This window comes from Xyrauchen texanus, chromosome 43 (assembly GCF_025860055.1).
Source record: "Xyrauchen texanus isolate HMW12.3.18 chromosome 43, RBS_HiC_50CHRs, whole genome shotgun sequence".
Lineage (NCBI taxonomy): Eukaryota > Metazoa > Chordata > Actinopteri > Cypriniformes > Catostomidae > Xyrauchen > Xyrauchen texanus.
Genome location: NC_068318.1, coordinates 27208089 through 27228401, shown reverse-complemented (window position 1 = coordinate 27228401; position 20313 = coordinate 27208089). Strand labels below are relative to the sequence as shown.

The 20313-nt window shown below is 43.1% G+C and overlaps 2 protein-coding genes across 3 annotated transcripts; one reads left to right on the top strand and one right to left on the bottom strand.

Moving 5' to 3' along the window:
- Positions 1-789: 789 nt before the first annotated feature.
- On the bottom strand, positions 790-10933 carry LOC127635653 (zinc-binding protein A33-like). Of its 2 annotated transcripts, none has more exons than XM_052115838.1 (6): positions 10243-10933; positions 9999-10094; positions 2652-2885; positions 2027-2049; positions 1817-1932; positions 790-1521 (listed from the first exon to the last, which is right to left on the bottom strand). In XM_052115838.1, exons 1-6 carry the CDS (start codon positions 10768-10770, stop codon positions 977-979), a joined length of 1542 nt encoding a protein of 513 aa, XP_051971798.1. In that variant the 5' UTR covers positions 10771-10933; the 3' UTR covers positions 790-976. The 2 variants fall into 2 exon arrangements, with proteins under 2 accessions (XP_051971798.1, XP_051971799.1); XM_052115839.1 differs by having other exon boundaries at positions 790-1488.
- A 4860-nt stretch (positions 10934-15793) lies between these two features.
- Positions 15794-18337, top strand: LOC127635670 (proliferating cell nuclear antigen-like). The gene is made up of 6 exons (XM_052115858.1): positions 15794-16258; positions 16837-16934; positions 17153-17220; positions 17315-17509; positions 17617-17740; positions 17841-18337. The coding sequence occupies exons 1-6, from the start codon at positions 16038-16040 to the stop codon at positions 17915-17917; spliced, it is 783 nt and encodes a 260-aa protein (XP_051971818.1). The 5' UTR covers positions 15794-16037; the 3' UTR covers positions 17918-18337.
- The last annotated feature ends 1976 nt before the right edge of the window (positions 18338-20313 follow it).

Sequence of the window (20313 nt, the reverse complement as noted above, 5' to 3'; positions counted from 1 at the left end):
ACAAGGCATTTCCATCTACAGAACTGCTGCTCACTGGATGTGTTTTGTTTTTGGCACCATTCTGAGTAAATTCTAGTGACTGTTGTTTGTAAAAATCCCAGGAGATCAGCAGTTACAGAAATACTCAAACCAGTCCGTCTGGCACCAACAATCATGCATGGTTGATGTGAACATTAACCAAAGCTCCTGACCTGTATCTGCATGATTTTATGTGCTGCACTGCTGCCACACGATTGACTGATTATATAATCGTATGGAGGATTGTTGGTGCCAGACGGGCTGGTTTGAGTGACTGTCAAGTGTCCTCTACTGTTTTGTTTACGTCTGTGTAATATATTTTCAAAGACACTTTGAAAATGTTCTTAGATCTTTGTTTTCTGATTGGCTGAAAACTATGGGTCATGATCAGATTCTTTTTTCTTATTGGCTATAAAAGTGTAGGTCATTCGTTCCCACAAATAGAGCGGAGCCTACGTTATGGTTGTCACAGAGTTAGAAACAAGTAATTTCTCAGGAATATCTGTTTCAGTCATTTTATGTGTGATAGTAAAAAATAGCTTACAGTTGATTTTAGTGGGAAAGAGTCATTAGCCATAGTTTCCAAACATTTTTTTTTTATTTTTGGTTTAATTTTCCATGTGCCTTCACTTACCCACTGTAATATTAAGATGGTATAGCATATATGATTTTGCACTGTTATACGTAATTAAATATGTTGTCCAGGTCCAGCCTAGTGTACAATTACTACAAAATTATTATAAAAAAATTTAAGAATTAAATTGCATATAATTTTGTCCAAATTACTTTTAATTTACTCATCCTTATGCGCTTCCATACTCGTAACCATTTACTTTTATTTTTATTTTATCTTTATTGCAAGAAAGTGAATGGTGACTGAGGCTTACAGGGTTTGGAACAACATAGGGATGAGTAAATAATGACAGTATTTTATTTATTTATTTTTTTGTGGGTGAAATCAGATTTTAGGTAGAAAGACTTTAAGAGGCTCATTTTCATGCACTTTGTCCAGGAAGCCCAGGTTGAAATAAGGGTAGAGGGTCTCAGTGAAGGTTTCCTTAAAGGTATATAGGTGTGTCATGCTTCCAGCATTGTAGAATGACACCAGACCCCTTTTGCAGTCTAGATACACGCCAATCCTTGCCAGTGGCTCTTCCAAAGACAGTAATGTGGGAGGAGAGGTCCCTGCCATGTACTGAACTCCATACGACAGTGAGAGCGTCCAGAAGCCATTGACCGGCATGGTATTGATGACACCTTTCCTCGTGACCGATTCACGGGCGACTCCCACCGTCCAAACGGTGCTGCTGTACACCTCCACCTCCCAGTAATGGCGGCCTTTAGTGAAGCCCTGACTGCCCAGCAGAGACAAGGCAGCATTGAAGCGCTCTGGGTTGTCCTGCATTGTGCTGTTGAAGGTCTGGTAGCGCACACAGGTGAGTGAGGATGTAAGACTCAACCAGGGGTTGGCTGTATTGGAGTTAAATGTTATGGCTGAGGGAACTGGAGAGCAAACAGTTTACAATTTAGTAGCATTTAAGATGTTATAACGTTTGAGATAATCATTAATAATCCAGTAAAACAGCTGGTAATGGGCTTGTTCTTGAATAGAACAAGATTCGATAAACTGGTATATGTTAATAATAAAGAACATGACTCAGATATACATAAGATATAGTATCTTGTACACTTGTTTTTATTTTTGTAGTTTTTTTAATTTATTGGTGCTGTGTTTCGTCTTTTATTTAGAACGACAATTAGGCTATATGTTGTGCTCTGAAGGAAAACATTCTCAAACCTGGATAAATGCTTCCTTTTAGTGACTTCCACACTCTATACTGTAGGGGCCCAGCAAATCGGCCCTCACACAGGCTGGGTGGCACCAGTGCAGGCTTCTCGAACTTTGGTGGCTGCCTGTTTGAAACAACAATAGCCCAGACAAAAACATTCAAGCACTTCCTTGTGAAGGAAAAATAATAAATGTAACAGATCTATAGAGTTCTCTCACCTTTGCAGCAGGCCCATTATGCTCTGTAAAAAGACAGGAAAAAGGAGATTAATGAATTTGGCACAGTTTGAGAGGCAGGGGGAGACGTTTTCTGCATGAGATCAGTGTTTGAAACTGGGCTACACCTCTCTTTGGAAAATCCCCTTGTGCTGCACTGATGAGATTATCTTCATATCACAACAGTGAGATCATTATATAACATCATGTATTGAGCTTCTGTTGCCAGTTAGCTCCACATTGATAGGATTAAGATCAGTGAAAATATCTAATATGCTATAAGGCAAAGTTCACCTAATGCTTCTGAATAATTGTAGAAATCCAAGAGAAGGATTTGAGTCTCAACAATCCCATATTTTTACACCATACTGCCAACATCCATGGACAGATGTAAAATCACACAAATTAATTGTCAACACTCCCATTGGTAGCATTAGCCCTGAGCATTTGCATGAAGTTGAACTCTGCTAAACTTGTATTGTCAACAGCCTCTTATTGTATATCGCCAACTCCCATTGAAAATCAATCACTACTGGATGCTGTATGGCTGCAAATCACTGTCAGTGTGAATGCATATTAAAATCAGAACTGTCATATCCCTGCTAGTATGTGTGTACTGTATATTCACCCTGAGCAGTGTGTATGGGTCCTGTTCGCTGAGTTTGTCCTTAATGTCATTCATAGCTCTGCGCAGGCGGGAGATCTCCACACTGAGCAAGGCCTTGTGCTCATCAAGTCTTATAAGCTCACGTCGTTCCTCTGTCTTCAGCTTGACCTGAATAAGTTTCTCCTCCTGGTACAGAAACTGATGGAGCTCGCTGAACTGAGCCTCAATTCTCTGTTTCAGGTCTGCCGTGTGGTCCTGGGTTTGGAATTATTTAAATAGAAAGAGGTGGTGTGACTTAGAGGTTAAAGTCAACATGAAATGCCATCCTCAACCCATTTTACTTCCTGAATGAAACACATTTCAGAGCAAAACATGACATTCAAAGAAGCCAAGGCAAGTTTCCTAAAACAATGCCTGAGTAGCTACTGGGTTGATTTGAGCAACATAGTCTCGTGCCAACTCGTAATAATTAATATGAGATGCCGAATATGCAATTTATCGTATGCCTTGACTCATATGAAAAGGTTCCCATACCAGCCAATAAACAAACAGTATTTCAAATTTATACAAAACAGGCATCAAATTTCAGCTAATTTAGCAAATTTTTACCAAAACTTAATTTTATGCAATCTAAATAACTGATTTATTTAAATAACCTGAAATATGCTTACCTCTTGCATTCAAAACCATTTTTCTGTGGTATACAAAAGTTATTTTCCTATTAAAATCATGGTTAGATTTAGGTTTTGGGGTTAAACTTAGGAAACATTTTAATAATGTTGTTTATTGGTTTGTTTATTTTTCTCTATTAGAATACAATCTGTCATTATTGTACGAACTGACTTTCTTACTATTAATATGACTTCATAAGAATGGGTTTGTTTTGAAAGAGTGGTCTATAAGTAAAAAAATAATGTCGTTTTAGAGGCGGAACAAGTCACATTTAACATTTTGAAGAAAATATACAAAAACCTTTTTTAACGATTACAATTACATATTTTGCAGCAATATATCTTTAGAGTAATGGTGAATCTGCTGAATCATGCACAATGAGGCCAGAAACATAAACGTAATGTAAATGAATCAATTTTGATTTCATGTTGACTGATCTGGGCTGATAAACCAAAAGGTTTTACGTTCTGAACCTTACAAAACGACTCGGTTACTAACGTAACCTCAGTTCCCTGAGAGGAGGGAACGACTATTGCGTAAGTAGCTTACGCTATGGGAAAACTCAGTTTCTCGAGAAATATTGAAGTCTTTATGTAAAACGCATTGCAGCTGCACAGCAGACAGTGATGAGCGAGGCAGCTCGGTCATTGGCTGTGCTGCGGCAACTGCTCGAACCAGTGACGGGGCGACTTAGAACGCGCGACCAATGGGGGCGGCGTCCGCATTCGTGCGCTCAGAGCCTGCTGAAATTAGCATATGAGGGCTATATAATGAGCGTCCCGTCATGCCAGTTCTTTTAGGTTCAATCGACTGAAGCGAACTGACCAAGCACAGACACGGAAGCTTACGCAATAGTCGTTCCCTCCTCTCAGGGAACCGAGGTTACGTTAGTAACCGAGTCGTTCCCTATCGAGAGGTCTCTCCTATTAGCGTAAGTAGCTTACGCTATGGGAACACCATGTAAAGCGCTAGTGCGTGCTGACTTCAGCTCTATAAAGCCAGAGGCAGGTGCCTGAGCCTTAAAGCAAAGTGATATTCCACGAGCCGCCAGCGGTGAGCTATATAGTGGGGTATGACAGGACGCCCTTGCCTTCAAGGTGGGGCTCCTTGTACAAACACAAGCACATATCTCATGTACTGAGCTTTTGTGTTCTGGTACGCATAATAAACCCTCTAAGTCGGTCAGAGACGGACCTTATAAGGGAGGAGATGATGCCCAGCATATACATACTCCAGTTCATTCCACAGTCAGACTGATAGAATGTTGGAATGCAGTGAGGGACCTGTAGGTTATAAAACCTGATAAATGTCGAGCGAGGCCCAGCCTGCTGCCGCTGCAAATATCTTCAATGGGTATCCCACTCGACCATGCCCACGAGGAGGCCATGCTCCTCGTAGAGTGAGCTCTGACGCCTAAGGGGCATTGAAGGCCCTTGGCTCCATAAGCTAGCGCTATAGCATCCACTATCCAGCGCGATATTCGTTGCTTTGAGACAGCGAGACCCTTAGTTCGGCTGCCAAAGCATACGAATAATTGTTCCGTCTGTCTGAACAGGGCAGAGCGTTCCAAATATACTCTTAGTGCCCTGACCGGGCAGAGTAAATTTGCATCACCTTCGATCTGCTGAGGGCGATAAGCTGCCAGAGATATCACCTGTGCTCTGAAGGGTGTAGAGAGCACCTTAGGAATATACCCGTGCTTTGGCCTAAGGACAACTCTGCAGTCGTTAGGTCCAAATTCCAGGCAAGCAGCTTGATGACAGCGTGCAGGTCAGCCCACTCTTTTAACTGAAGCGAGTGCCAGCAAGAGCGTGGTTTTGGCGAGAGCTGCTTGAGGTGCACGGTTCGGAGAGGTTCGAGCGGGGCACCTTTGAGTGCGTCCAGGACCGTGGCCAGGTCCCAGATCGGCACCGAAGGTGGGCGAGGAGGGTTCATCCTCCTAAGCCTCTTAGGAAGCGAGCGATCAGATCGTTTTTCCTAATGAATGTCCTTTATCAGGATTGTGTGACGCCGCTATGGCAGCCACATAGACTTTGAGCGTGGAGGGTGTGCGGCCCGCCTCCAGCAGCTCCTGCAAAAAGGCGAGTACACTTGGTATCTCGCACGTTTTGGGGTTCAAGCTCTTGGTATCACACCAGTCACTGAACACTTTCCGCTTTTGGGCATACAAGCGCCTCGTAGAGGGGGCTCGTGCCTCAGTAATGGTTTTCAGAACTCCACTGGGGAGGTTCTCGGGAACCCGTTGAGAGGCCATGCATGGAGGGCCCACAGATCAGGGCGGGGATGAAGAATCATCCCGCTGGCCTGTCCGAGGAGGTCTTGCCTCAGCGGAATCGGCCATGGGGCAGATTGCATCATCTGTACCAGCTCTGGAAACCACGTCTGGTTTTTCCAGAGTGGGGCTACCAGGAGCACTGCACATTTCACCTCCCTGATCCGACTGATGACCTGAGGCAGCATCGCGATCGGGGAAAAGCATACAAGGGCGGCTCGGCCAAACTTGGGCGAGCGGCGTCCGTGCTTTGAGAAGAAGAGAGGGCAGTCTGGCGTTTTCCTTGGAGGCAAAGAGGTCGACCTCTGCCTCGCCAAAGGTTCGCCATAACCACTGAACCGTCAGAGGGTGGAGAGACCATTCTCCTGGGAGAACTTTGTCTCTGGATAGCATGTCCGCTCCTTGGTTCAGGGCGCCTGGCACGTCGCGCTGCCCTTAGCGAGCGCAGGTGGTGTTGTGACCATAGGATGAGCTCCTGGCCATAGAGTGCAGGGAGCTCGACCTGAGTCCACCTTGGCGATTTATATACTGAAACTACCGTCATGTTGTCCGTTCGGACCAGGGCGTGTTACGTTTTGCAGGTACGGAAGCAGGGCTCTGAGAGCCAAGGCAACCGCTTTCATTTCCAGACAGTTTATGTGTAGGCACTTTTCGGGTTTGACCAAAAGCCGGAAACAGGCCTGCCCTCAGTAAAGGGCCCCCATCCTATTTTGGAGGCATCTGTCGTGATCATTTTTCTCTGCGTATTCACGCCCAGACTCACGCCGGTTTGATACCAGTTTATGGCTTTCCAGGGCGTCAGGGCTTTTATACAGCCGTGATTCGCTCTGATCAAAAAGTGGCCCGGCGCCACGCGTGAGTGGGGACACGGCTCTTGAGCCAGCTGGAGAGGGCGCATGTGCAACAATCCTAGCTGGAGTACAGCTGATGCCGAGGCCATGAGACCGAGCATTCTCTGAAATCATTTGGCGGGCGTGCGCTGCCGTTCTGAACGATGTTGCAAGGCGTCGAATAGAGAGCGCACGCTCTGATGAGAGGCGCTGTCATCTGCACTGAGTCTAGCACTATTCCCAGAAAAGAAATATTCTGGCTGGGGATAGCACGCTCTTTGCAAAATTTATTCTCAGACCCAGGCATTGTAAATGGCTGATAGTCCAAGATCTGTGTGTCATTAACTGAACCTCTGATTGTGCTATGATTAGCCAATTGTCGAGGTAATTCAGTATCCGCACTCCCGCTGTCTCAGGGGAAAGTGTCGCGATCCATACATTTCAGTGAATGAACGGGGGCCAATGATAGGCGAATGGTAGTACTGTGTACTGGTATGACTGTCCCTCAGGCGAATCTCAGAAAGGGCCTGTGGTGAGCGCTATCGGGATGTGAAAGTAAGCGTCTTTCAAATCCACTGATAGAAACCAATCCCGGGCGAACTTGCGCGAGGATATGTTTGGTTGTTAACATTCTGAATGAGCGAATCATTAGCGCTTTGTTCAGATGTCTGAGATCCAGGATGGGGCGAAGGCCACCGTCCTTTTCGGACGAGAAAATAGCGGCTGTAAAACCCGCCTCGCTCAAAGAGGGAGGAACAGTTTCTATAGCGCCTTCTCTATCAGTTTGAGCACCTCGGTGCGTAGAACATGTGACACATCTTTCCTCACTTTCGTCTCGACCACCGCTGAAAAGCGGGGTGGTCTGCGAGTGAATTGAAGTGAGTATCCGTGTTTTATTATGTTCAAAACCCATTTCGGCATGTCGGGGATTTTTTCCCAGGCTTCTGCTCGCACAGATATGGGCTGAATGCCGGCTGGGGGCGTGTCGCAGTGACGTGCAATACGGCAGGCACACGCGCTACACTTATAGCACTTCCCGTTTTTACTGGGGAAGTGTTTATAACTGTGGAAACAGTGCTTGTGTGTAGTGGTGCATACATGACAATAGGCACACGATCTACATTTTTGAGACATCCAGCCTGAGCTGGGGAGGTGTTTGGCACTGTTTGGACAGTATTGATATGTGGGAATGCGCACTTTAGTGTGGACATGTGAACCCTTAGTGACACAGGCAGAAAATGACTCTTTTGGTGATTTCTGTGTGTCGCCGTGAAAACGGCGTTTGATTGCAGGTGAGCGAGTTTTATGACTGGCCCATTGACTGCTGTATAGACATTTCCAGCCGCCTGTAAGGGGACTGGGTAATGTTTTAAATGTTTCTGAGGAGCGGTCCGGCATTTGCGAGACGCGTACTCCTCTCTTTCTTCCTGCTGCTAGGAAGACTTACGAGGCTCTGTGTTCAGGGTGATTCTGGGTCGAGGGCCTCGTTGCTCCTGTGGCTTTCTTCGGCCAGCGGACGCGAGCGGCGTCGAGCGTCCTTTTCAGGTCTGCTCTTCGGCTGGGAGGCGGGCGGCTCTGCCCTGGCTCGCTGCTGCTGCTGGGGCGGTTTTGAGATGAGCTGGAGCTTAGGCAGGAAGTGATGCATAGCTTGCGAATCCTTCCGTGCCTCAGTGAAGCGCTCCGTGAAATCTCTCACCGTAGGGTCCGAACAGGCCGCTCGGGTGACAGGTGCGTCAAGGAAGGGTGCCTTATCCGCGTCCTTCATCTCCATTAGCGTTAGCCACAGATGGCGCTCAAGGGCGATCAAATTAGCCATGGCCCGGCCAATGGATTGGGCGGTGGCCTTTGTGGCTCACAGAGCTACGTCCGTAGCACTGCGCAGGTCCTTAAAAGCGTCGGGTTCAGGTCCAGACTCGTCCATAGAGCGGAGAAGTTTGGCCTGAAACACTTGTAGAACCGCCATCGAATGCAGCGCTGACGCAGCTTGACCGGCGGCGGCGTACGCGCGACCGGTGAGATCTGATGTGGTTCTGCACGGCTTCGATGGGTGAGAAGCTCTGGCCTTCCATCCAGCGGTGGAGGGTGGGCATAGATGGTTGGCCACAGTCTCCTCTAGGGGCGGAGTTGCCTCGTAGCCTCTTTCTCTCGCGCCGTCCACTGAGGAGAGCGAAGAAGAGAAAGAAGGCTTTAGGCGAGCTGAGTGCGGGGCTTTCCACGACTTTGTGAGCTCGTCGTGCACCTCAGGGAAGAAAGGAGAGGGTCTCTGTCGGGGCCTGCCGGCGCCCTGCAGGAACCACTCATCCAGCCGGCTGCGGGCGGGTTCTTCCGGAGAAGACCAGTCGAGCCCGAGGTCTTCCACGGCCTTAGACAGGATCACGGATGATCTCCGAGTCCATGCTGGTGCCCGCTCGTGTCCGCTGATGCCGATGGCGCGGGGTCGAACGAGCCCGGCCAGTCGTCGGATGCAGCGTCAAGAGAGAGGCTGTCATCCTTTCCGTCGTCGTCCCTGATGTGCCGAATGAGGCGAGACCCACCGCTTTGTTGGAGGGTGCAGGTCCGCTCGCGAAATGGACCGGCGGCGGGAGACATCTGGTATCGGTGATGCCCGTGGGGACTGAGCGGCGTGACATCACCGAGTCGGGTGCTCTGGCAGCCTCTGTGAGCGGCGCTTTTCTTGCGCGGCTCGAACAGAGGTGGCAGCACGGGGCAGCCGGCTCGCTGCGGTGAAAGCGGCAAAGCGAGTCGCGCCTCGGCGAGGCCCAAGGAGTCGCATTCAGGGCATCCGCCCTGATTGAGTGCAGCTTCTGCGTGGTCCAGACCCAGGCAGCGAGTGCAGATGATGTGCCGATCTCCGTCGGAAAGAGGGCCTCTGAAGGCATTTGAAACAACGCCTGGAAAATAACTCTTTTACTCTTAAAAAGCGTCGCGGGGGCGAACACTTGTTCAGTAAAGGATATGCGATGCACGCTGGATGGCGTAGCAGAAGGCTTCGAAGGCGGCTGAAGATGCCGGCGTCCTCTCAGCAGTCCCGCTGTAAGCTTGTCCACGGCGCAAAGACTCCAAAAATCCGGAGGATCCAGCGAGAGAAGGTCTTCGCTGAAGGAGATTAAATCTAAAAGAACTGGCATGACGGGACGTTCATTATATAGCCCTCATATGCTAATTTCAGCAGGCTCTGAGCCGCTGAATCGCGGGACGCGCCCCATTGGTCGCAGCGTTCTAAGTCGCCCGTCACTGGTTCGAGCAGTTGCCGCAGCACAGCCAATGACCGAGCTGCCTCGCTCATCACTGTCTGCTGTGCAGCTGCAATGCGTTTTACATAAAGACTTCAATATTTCTCGAGAAACGGGGTTTTCCCATAGCGTAAGCTACTTACGCAATAGGAGAGACCTCTCGATAGGGAACCTTGAATTCTGACTGGAAACTGTAAAGATTTGAGATGATTGGGAACTAAAACTGCATTATAGAGTGTAATATTTACAGTGCTTTTCTACTGAGTTGGAAAGTATTAGAGAGTGCTTCAACAGTGGAATGTCAAGGTAGGAATTACAGTCCTATATTAGATTTCATAATAGCAACACATTTTTTTCTTACCTTCAGCTTTTTCACCTCTTTTTCAGTCTCTCTTTCACATTCCAAAGCAGTGTTGAGTTCTAATTGAAGGGCACTTGCAGACATGCTAAGAGAAGCCTGTTAAACACAAAAACGGTGACCTTTCTTCTCATATAGATAACAGTTACTGCCAAGCTGGGAAAAGTGTAGTTAAAAAGTACCTCTCTCGCTCTCACACACACACTCTATCTCACTCACTCACTCATTCAAAGAGTTTGATTCTCACCCGATATCTCTGTTGTGCATCTTGCACGCACACCAGTGTGTGAGCCCTGTGGTCCTGAGAAATCCCACACACTAGACACACCAGTTCCTGGTCTTCTTCACAATACAGCTTCAACTCTTCTCTGTGACGGGTGCACAACGGTGTAGAAGGCACTTTGTCAGCTGACAATCCTCCACCGGCCAACCGACCCTCACTTTCCTCTATACCTTGGCAGTAGCTCTCCACTATGTTTGCCACAATGCGGTTGGGTCGGTAGCTCTGGCCAGTAAACACTTTGCGGCACTGAGGACACGAACTAGACCCACCTTGCCCTTTGCCGCGAGGGCCGGTCCAGTAACTCGTAATGCAAGCCTCGCAGTAAGTGTGATCACAGGGCAAGGAAACCGGGCACTTGAATAGGTCTAGGCAGATGGAGCAGGTGAGGTCCCTACTAAGACGCTGTGTGGAGCTCTTGGACACCCGAGGACTGATTTTAGCACTTAGTTTTTGCTTTTCCATTTTGTCCTGTGTGGGAATATTGTTGGACATCTAGTCTATTTTGTGCAGTGCTCGTCTGGCACAGTTCGAGATGCAATTCCCTTCTCTTTGATCTCCTTTTCCTGGTCCTCTTTCCTTTGATCTTCTTTGCTGTACTTCTCTTGGTCTCTTCCCTCCTTGTTCTCTCCGAGCTCTGGCCCTGTCTTTCCTGTTGACTGTGAGAAAGGATAAGGGGAACTGAGGGGGCGGCTCTTGTCTCTGGTTTGATCGTGCAGAAAATTGGCTGGAGTTGCACGGCCCCCTGCTCTCCCTCAACTTGACGTCAGACCTACAGTCAGGAAACCAAGAACCTAGACATGGATTGTTTATTTTTAGAGAAAGCCTGTTCTTCATGCATTGGTCCCCATAACTTGTAGAAAATTTATTGCACACATACAGTAAACTGGTATTTTTCCAAAACCCTTAATCCCCTCCACGTGACTGTGCTTATGTCAGCGCAAAAAAACAGATGTGCCCTACTTTTTCATTCTTTTGTTTCAAACAACCATTGAATATCATTGTATACGTTGCAAGCATCATATTTACCAAAGTTTGGTGAAGAATACAAAGGACATGTTTATTAGTGTATAACAACTTCCACCCTTAATACTGTATTGTTTTACTGTATCCATCCATCTGTCCATCCATCCATCCATTCATTTTGTTTTCTCTTGTACAGCTTAATGTCTTTAAAGTGAACCTTGATGCTTGAGTTTTATGGGCACATGAAACAATAACCAAATCCTTGTTTAGTCTAGTTCCAATGTAAAAAAGTTCATATTTTTAAATTAATGTCAAGGACCACTGCTGAGCAAGTTGTTTAAAAGTCGTCATCGGAATTGCACATGCCTGCAGCAACAGTTATTGGTTATGGTTTCCACATTTCTGCACAGAGAGTTTGGCCAGTGTTATCTCAAGGGATTGCAAGAAGAAAAGAACTCCGTTTGAACCTCCCATTTAACTCCCTCCCACCTTCTTCAGGACAACTCGGCCTGCTTCCTTCCTTCCGATAAGTATTGTTAAAGTTCAATTTAATATATCCTGCACCTCTTCCAAGTTCCCAGAAACAAAAACAGAGCATGTCTATAATCTAATACAGAAAAGAATAGGCTGAGCGCATGTTTCAATAAACATAGATAGTTGTGGAGCAAATCTTTGGAAACACAAAAGTAAAGACGTGCGTGTTCAGAGTGAGTTCAGAAATTGGTTTCATGGTAAGTCTGTTGTGGTGGTATCTAAATCTTCACAGGAAACTTGGCAGTCACGATAGGGGCTTTTAAGTCAGAGACTCGATTACAGTTGTTTACTAGCATTGGGAAATTCCACCCACTCCGAATGGGTGGGACAGAATGGAAGTTTTGGGGCCAAAGTGGGATTGGGTGCCATATAGTGAGCCATGTGGTTGAGGATTCCGCCTTCAAAACCACGGTTTGAGTGAACCACACTGCTAATTCAAAGATGGAACTCTGAATGGTCCACATGGTGTCAGTCAACAGCATAAGGCATTGTGCAACACCATGTAAGTCTTAGTTCAAAGTCAGCGTTTAAGTCCATTCCATAGATTTTGGTACTTCATGCCCTGCTCTGTATCTGTCGGAACATGCCACGAAAGAATGCAAATACTGTATAAACACAGTTTGAGATCATGCTGTGTGCTGTGCTTCCAGTTAAATGTAGAAAACTGCAAAAAGGTTGTAGACAACCTGACATAACAAACATTGTTCTTCAGTAATATGCTTTACTCCATCTAAAAGTGTTTTAAAAATATATATATATAATTCTTGTATAATTATTAAACATGCAGTTTTTATGACCTCTTATTAAGAAGAAATGGTGATCATCTCAGAACATCAAACACCCTGAACTTCTACAATATACTCTTTCCCCCTTGTATATTTATTACACAACACTTGGAATACTTGTTAGAAAAACGAATATGTGTCAACTTCCCCAAAACAGCCTGAAATGCTTCAATTAGGCACTCTGGTCATAATGTATATAGGCTTCTTGTGTTAATTTTTTATTTGATGGATAGCATAACATTTTATATTTCTATTCATAAATCTATTTATAATTGATTTGTTCAACGGTGATTAATAATAGTGAAAACTTGAATAAATGACCAGATACAGCACCTAAAATAAATTTTTCTATTTTCATATACATAATTTTGGGGAAAAGATTTTTCTTAGTTTTTTCTGTTTTACATTATACCCAAAAACTCCCTGAAATGCTTGAAAATTAGGCATTGATATATATAGCATAAATTTCATTTCAGTCTTTATTTGTTCCTTCTCATACCATTTATTTCCCACCTCAATTTCAAGCACCTTTTCAGTTTAAATGTGTGCGTTGCAAGGAACTCTAGGTAAACTGTAGGAAATGGCGCCCTCTTGTGGCCAATGGCGGCAGCTCACGGATCAATGGAATATTCGGGATCAAAACCAATTAAACTCAATCGACAAGATATGTGGCATAATCTGGGTTACAGTGGGGCACTTATAATGGAACTGAATGTGGCCAAATTTTGGAGCGTCAAAGGCAAATATGTTAAGCTTATAATTTGATAAAAGCACTTGCATTAATTAGTCTGTTTTCTACGTGTATATTATTTGAGATCTAAAGTTGTTTAAATCATTAATTTTTACAGTTATGTTTGCTGACATTACATGGCAACAAAATTGTAAAATTGGCTATAACTTAGTTAACAGAAAAGTTAAACGATTTTAGCACACTAAAATCTTATTAACATACATAAAACAGAGTTTTGAAACAGTGAGTATTTTAAAGTTTACGGAATGGCCCATTTCTCTTCCATTGTAAGTGCTTCACTGTCACCTCTATTTTTGTCACAAATGCTGATCTTATCTTGTATTAAACATGGATATTTTAAGGATGTACTTTAAGCATTATGGAGCAGAACTACTTAAAGGTGCAGTATATAAGATTCAGAATCCCTTGTTATTAATGACACCTGTGGCCGTTAAGTGAACTACAGCCAGCTACCTGTTGTTTGTGCTCGCGCTCGTGCGCACACTCCATAGCAAGCGATCATCGGCCAAAACAATGACATAACATACAAAGAGACAACATGTGTGCTTCTAAATCATTTGCACCTTTATTAGCAACTGACACATAACCACCTTTACATGTCATACATTCTGCTTCCCACTGATCTCGACCTGGACGAAAGCATGGGACTTTTTTGTGCAAATCTTCTGTAAATTTGCACTTTCATTTGGGCATTGTTTCCACTCAGCTGTCATTTGCTGCTACTCTCAAGCAACTGTTTGATGCCGAACACAACAGCGCTTCATGCTAGTTAGCTAAAATTACACAGATCAATCCTTATTGCACTATATTTCACTTGATTTGCAGTTATGTAAGCTTACCTGTCCAATAAGAAGAATGCCAATTCAGGGTCGGTTTTTATCCCCAAAACCGAACAAAGGTCCCTCCAGGAATCAAATGCCATTGATAACAAACTACATTTCACAGACCACATCTCAAAGACCGCAAGATCATGTAGATTTACACTATAGAACATCAGGAAGATAAGACCCTTCCTATCTGAACATGCCACACAACTACTTGTTCAGTCACTTGTCATAACTAGACTGGACTACTCTCATTGCTGGCCTCCCTGCATGTGCAATTAGACCTCTGCAAATGATCCAGAATGCAGCAGAACGTTTGGTCTTTAATGAACCATAGAGAGCAGGCTACACCACTCCTTGTCTCTCTCCACTGGCTACCGGTTGATGCACGTATCAAATTCAAGGCTCTGATCCTGGCATACTGAACAGTCACTGGGTCTGCTCCAGCATACATTATTACTGCAGAGCTACACGCCCACTAGAAGCCTGCAGTCGGCTAAGGAGCGTCGCCTTGTTGTACCAACACAAAGAGGCACCAAAACACTTTCTCTGACTTTCAGCTTCATCATACCACGTTGGTGGAATGACCTTCCCAACTCCATCCGTGAAGCAGACTCACTCTCTGTCTTCAAAAAACGACTTAAAACACATATTTTCCAAGAGCACTTAACTAGTCAATGAAACAATAAAATAAAATAAAAATGATTGCACTTGTATATGTTTTGAATACTATTCTGATGCTAGTGAAACTTACACTATCCCCTTAAGATTATTCACTTATGTTTTTGTATTGTATTGATTCAATCTAGTTTTCGCTCGACCATGATCACGTTCCCGTTTAGCCAGACGGGATTCAGTTAGAATTTTTTTATTTTGGGCTTACGAGTTTGTGTAGGAGTCAGTGTTGTGCTGGGAGCTGGACGTTTGCTGGATTCCATCTCTAAGATAACATTACCTAGTATTGCAATTTGTTGTCGCTGTTGAATAGCGGAAGAGAAGCACTGTGGCAAGGCTCTCGGAAGCACGCATAAACATCACATCCTTTAGATTTTCCCTGCAAAAGCGACCCGCTCCCTTCTAATGAAACTCAGTCTACAGGCTTTAATAGGCAACCTAGGAAATATGAGAAGGGCTCTTTTTTTAAGTTGCGGGTTACAAGCCGTTCACACATTGGCAAAAAAAAAAACATTAATAAAGGCAAATATTACATGAAAATTGTTACATATCGCACCTTTAAGTGAATTGCAATTTTTTTTAAATGTGATTTAAAATGGCAAAAACCTGATCAGGAACGTTATGGTGATAGAGCACCAGATACAGCACCTAAAATACTCTTTTCCATATACATATAGATTTAAACCTAAAATCTTAATGTTGGGGGGAAGGTTTCTGTAGTTTTATTTTAGTCCATATTTTACGTGAAAAAGTCCTAGAATGCACACTTTTCATAACTTTATATGCTTTTTGATTTTACTATATTTGTATCGACCTCTTATGCCATTTCATTTTCAATCACGTTTGAGAAGTCAAGCTAATGCAAGTAAACGCAAAGCTCAACTAAAAGCATAGTAAATGGCGATAACTTGTGGTCAATGGCTACAATGCAGTGTTTAACGTAACAGGAGGAGTCAAGTATGACAGGAAGTGACGTATGCAAGAGTTGGTTGAAGTCAGTTCCTCAAAGTCCCAGCGAAAGCGCGCGAAGTGACATTCAGATTCAGAGCCCCTCAAGCCGGTGGAGCAGACGTGCCTGTGCTGCTTTTAGAATTCATAGCACGCTATCCTTTCTAACAATACAACTTTTTTTTAAGTCTGACTGCATCCTTGCAGGCGAAGAAAAGCAGAAAACCAGGCCGCACTTTTTTCGTCACAGGAATTCGATAAACTACTATTTGAAGCACCATGTTTGAGGCACGTCTCGTTCAAGGCTCAATCCTTAAGAAAGTTCTGGAGGCTCTGAAAGACCTCATCACCGAAGCCTGCTGGGATGTCAGCTCATCGGGCATCTCTCTGCAGAGCATGGACTCATCTCATGTGTCGCTGGTGCAGCTAACACTCCGGAGCGATGGCTTCGACTCTTACCGCTGCGACAGAAACCTCGCCATGGGCGTCAATTTGAGCAGGTACTGTTGTAAACGATGTTAGGTTATTTATTCTTTGCTATTATTCTTGTAGTAAGTGTAAGTATTCACTTAGTAAGTGAAAGTTGGGCATGTCTGGGCATGCCCGCCAACTGCACTAGCAAACTGGAGCGCGCAATTTGTACGATTTTGATTAATAAAACAAATGTTTCGTAATTTCGTTGAAACATATAGCTTTAATATATCCCAAATAGTTGCATTTCAGATTTGCTTTAGGTGTTATTTGGCGCGCAGAACGCTTCCTCGATTGTGACGTCATTTACGCGCGTTGAATGTGGTTGGCGGGAAAGAAAGCCGGGTTGTGAATGACAATTAGACAAAGAAACACTCGGTCTACATGCATACACCATACGTTTAAAGTTTTATGATAAAACATCTAGCTGTTAAGTAACACATGGGGTCAATTCATCTATAGAGCGTATCTAAAGTGCAAATTGTGATTATTGTTTTTGTGTGTATACAAGTCTGTTGTTTTTCATGCTTGTTTCAATAAAAAAAGCACCTGATTTCTGAATATAAGGCTTGGTTTCCATGCTAACTAAGTTATTCTTGTTTTCTAGCATGTCAAAGATTCTGAAGTGTGCTGGTAATGAAGATATCATCACACTCAGAGCAGAAGACAATGCAGATTCGCTTGCCCTTGTCTTCGAAACACTCAGTGAGTTTAATGCTTATCTATTTTATGAGGCTTTATTCGTTTCATGAAACCGTTAATAATCACTACATTGCACACATTTTCATTTAACCTGAACAGTTTAATTGGAAAATAATGCATTGAGTACTGGAGCCAACTACTTTTTGTACAGATAAACCTATACAAATATTCCTGTGGCAATTGTTTGTCTGGATTTTACACATGTATTCTATTCTTTTCAGATCAAGAGAAAGTTTCAGACTATGAGATGAAGCTGATGGACCTGGATGTGGAGCAGCTTGGAATTCCAGTAAGAATCTCACATTGTATGCACTTATAATTCTGATGAGAGATTTTTCATTTGTTTAATTAAATTGATAACAATTTTCTCCTTCCATCCTCAGGAGCAGGAATACAGTTGTGTGGTGAAAATGCCTTCTGGAGAATTTGCCAGAATCTGCAGAGACCTGTCACAGATCGGCGACGCTGTAATGATCTCCTGCGCCAAGGATGGAGTGAAGTTCTCGGCCAATGGAGAGCTGGGCACAGGCAACATTAAGCTCTCACAGACCAGCAATGTTGACAAAGAGGATGAAGCGGTAACATTCATTCTTTGGGTTACATATGATAGAAACAAGTCTGACTTTTGTTCATTTTAAGTTGGTTTACTTGCAAGTTTGAAATGTAATTGCTCTGTTTTCCTCAGGTGACAATTGAGATGAATGAGCCAGTGCAGCTCATTTTTGCATTGAACTACCTGAACTTCTTTACCAAGGCCACTCCCCTGTCCAAAACCGTCACACTTAGCATGTCTGCAGATATTCCACTTGGTATGAACTTTTAACACTCTTGCGTTCTATTAAAGATTAATGTGTGAAGATTCTTCTATTTGACTTGAAAGATAATCTTTTTCTTTTATTATTCCAACAGTGGTTGAGTACAAGATTGCAGACATGGGACATGTTAAGTACTACCTGGCACCCAAGATTGATGAAGAGTCATCTTAATTGCAAGCAGAGGCCTTAAATCTGCATGTTAGAAATTGGATTGATGTTTTGGGAAAATGCCTTTTCCGTGTCTGCTATGGTTGCCACTTCAATGGATTCACATTTCTATTACCATCTAAGCCATAAGGTTGGAAGATATATGGGTGCACTTAAATTATGGTATCTTGGTTCTTAGCTTTACCAGGCACTGTGGGGTTATTCTATAGTGCTTACCACAGCATGCAAAACTTAACTTTTGGTTAAGTCTAATTTTCTCCATCTTTGTGCTCCTGCTCTTCTGTTGACTCTATTATTATTTTTTTCTTGTCCAGCTGCTCATTCAAATGTGTAGATAATTTTCTGTAAATATGCAAATTGGACATTGTTCATCCAGTCAACCATTAAAAAAAAAACAACTTTTTTTGTAATGATGTGCTGTGTCTTTCTCAGATTGCAATGCATTTAATGATTGTTATGTCAAGATGTAGTTTTTTTCCTTGTAACATTTTAAAGATGAATTGTCAACTTTTCATCAAAGGAGGATGGAGAAAAGAGACTTTGGTGGTTTGTCAGATTTGTGAAAGTTTAAAGGTGCATTAAGTTTTTGCTATTTAAAATTGTTTTACATTAAATACATTAAGAACTCTGTAAAAAGGTCCAAGTATAGAAGAAACTATTTTAGGTTAGTGATATGACGGGAGCCTTCCACTTGTGCAATTTTGACAGTGTTAAAGGAAGTTTTAAATGTCTAGGTGTAAAACTTTAAGGTGAAAGATTAGCCTAGTTTGTGCTGCTTTAGGCCAGGATGAGTATGTTTCTTTCAAGAAGGTAGCTTCAATGCTGGTCTAACTGTTAACATTAATGTTCTATGAAAAAATGCTGGTGTTTCCTGAAAGTTCAGCTGCTGTGCTCTATTTTAAATGTCACATTCTTAAAAACAGATGCAAAGTGGTCTGAAATTGCTGACTCCAGCTGAGCTGAGGACCCAAAGCGGTTAGATTATGTCTGGGACATGGCTCAGGTATTAAACACGCCTACGTGTGATTCGCACAGTAACTGCGCTGCACTTCTAGATTAAAAAAAGGAGGATTTTGGTAACAGCAAAACCACAACACACATGTAGTGAAAAATATATAACTTATATTCAACGTTTCCTCTGAAATAGACAATCAAATTATACAATCGGGCCTCTAATCGAAAAAATTCAATAACATTCCCAACATACTTAGGAAATATTTCAATCGGATCCGAAGAGACGTGCGGTGATGACTGAATCAGCTGGTTCGCCTTTAATCATCCATGCAGGTCAACATCAGTCCAACGGAAAGAGTTTCACTCACTCAAAAAAAAAAAAATCTGTTTGGGGTCCCAGAAACAAACTCTTTAAATAATGATTCATCCCACGAACACTAATGAACAAATAAGTGACTATTTTTTTCTGTTTAACCTTCACTCAAATAATGCTCTAACTCAACAGGTTCTACATCTGTCCTTTTCACAAGATGGCCACGAACTGACTGGAAACCCATTACACTCTACGTGCTTAACGCCCTCTAGGGGAGATTAACAGTTACTGCATTTTTCCAGTTCCGTGCATTTAGAATCCCTGTTAAATTTACAGAGGTTACATATTAGCGCGTAAGTTTGCATCCCTATTTTGTCTCATGCATTTTCATACCCCTTTCAGAATTTACACAAATATAAGAGATAAAATATCCTTTTTTTTATTTAGAATAATAGCCCTTCAGAATCTACATAATAGATATTTACATAAAGTATAGTATGGTAGTTTGTTGCCTTCTTGAGCATCCCATAGCGTCAGCTTGTCCTTTCAGGGAACCAGGTTTACCACGTTTTTGGTTTTCAGTTAGTATAGTGTTTAGTTGGAGCACTTGCAGCAATTGGTCTAAATATACACAACACTTTTGAAGTTATATGATACATCTACAAACATCATCTGTATGTAGAGAGTTAAACTAGGGCTTATTTTTTTTTAAAGTGTATTCAAAAATGAAAGTATATTAAATCACAAATGGTGAATTTTTGTATTACCATAAAATCTCCGTGTCTGCATGCTTTAATGAAAAACACATGACCTCTGAATGGAAGACTGTTTCCAATCTAATGAAGTTATTCTTGTTTTCTAGCCTGTAAAAGATTTTGAAGTGTGCTAGAAATGAAGACATCATCACACTCTCGCATTTGTTTTCTATATTTTACATGAAACTATGAATAATCACGGCATTGCACAAATTGATTTAGCATAAGTATGTTTAACACACATATTCACTAAAATAACTTTAATTTAGGATAAAATAAATGAATTAGGTCCTGGAGCCATCAGTTTGTGTAAAAACTATATAGATATTCCTGTGGTAGTCATCTGTGTGAGGATTATACAGTGTTTTATTGTGTTT

What these genes read in the sequence shown, in the direction of transcription:
- LOC127635653 (XM_052115838.1), bottom strand. Translation starts at nt 10,770, where the DNA reads ATGTCCAACAATATTCCCACACAGGACAAAATGGAAAAGCAAAAACTA. An exon ending in ACCCATACACACTGCTCAGG is followed by an intron (nt 2,050 to 2,651) that starts GTGAATATACAG and finishes GTCTTTTTACAG; the next exon opens with AGCATAATGGGCCTGCTGCA. An exon ending in AAAAGGAAGCATTTATCCAG is followed by an intron (nt 1,522 to 1,816) that starts GTTTGAGAATGT and finishes TTTGCTCTCCAG; the next exon opens with TTCCCTCAGCCATAACATTT.
- LOC127635670 (XM_052115858.1), top strand. Translation starts at nt 16,038, where the DNA reads ATGTTTGAGGCACGTCTCGTTCAAGGCTCAATCCTTAAGAAAGTTCTG. An exon ending in ATGGGCGTCAATTTGAGCAG is followed by an intron (nt 16,259 to 16,836) that starts GTACTGTTGTAA and finishes CTTGTTTTCTAG; the next exon opens with CATGTCAAAGATTCTGAAGT. An exon ending in GTCTGCAGATATTCCACTTG is followed by an intron (nt 17,741 to 17,840) that starts GTATGAACTTTT and finishes TTATTCCAACAG; the next exon opens with TGGTTGAGTACAAGATTGCA.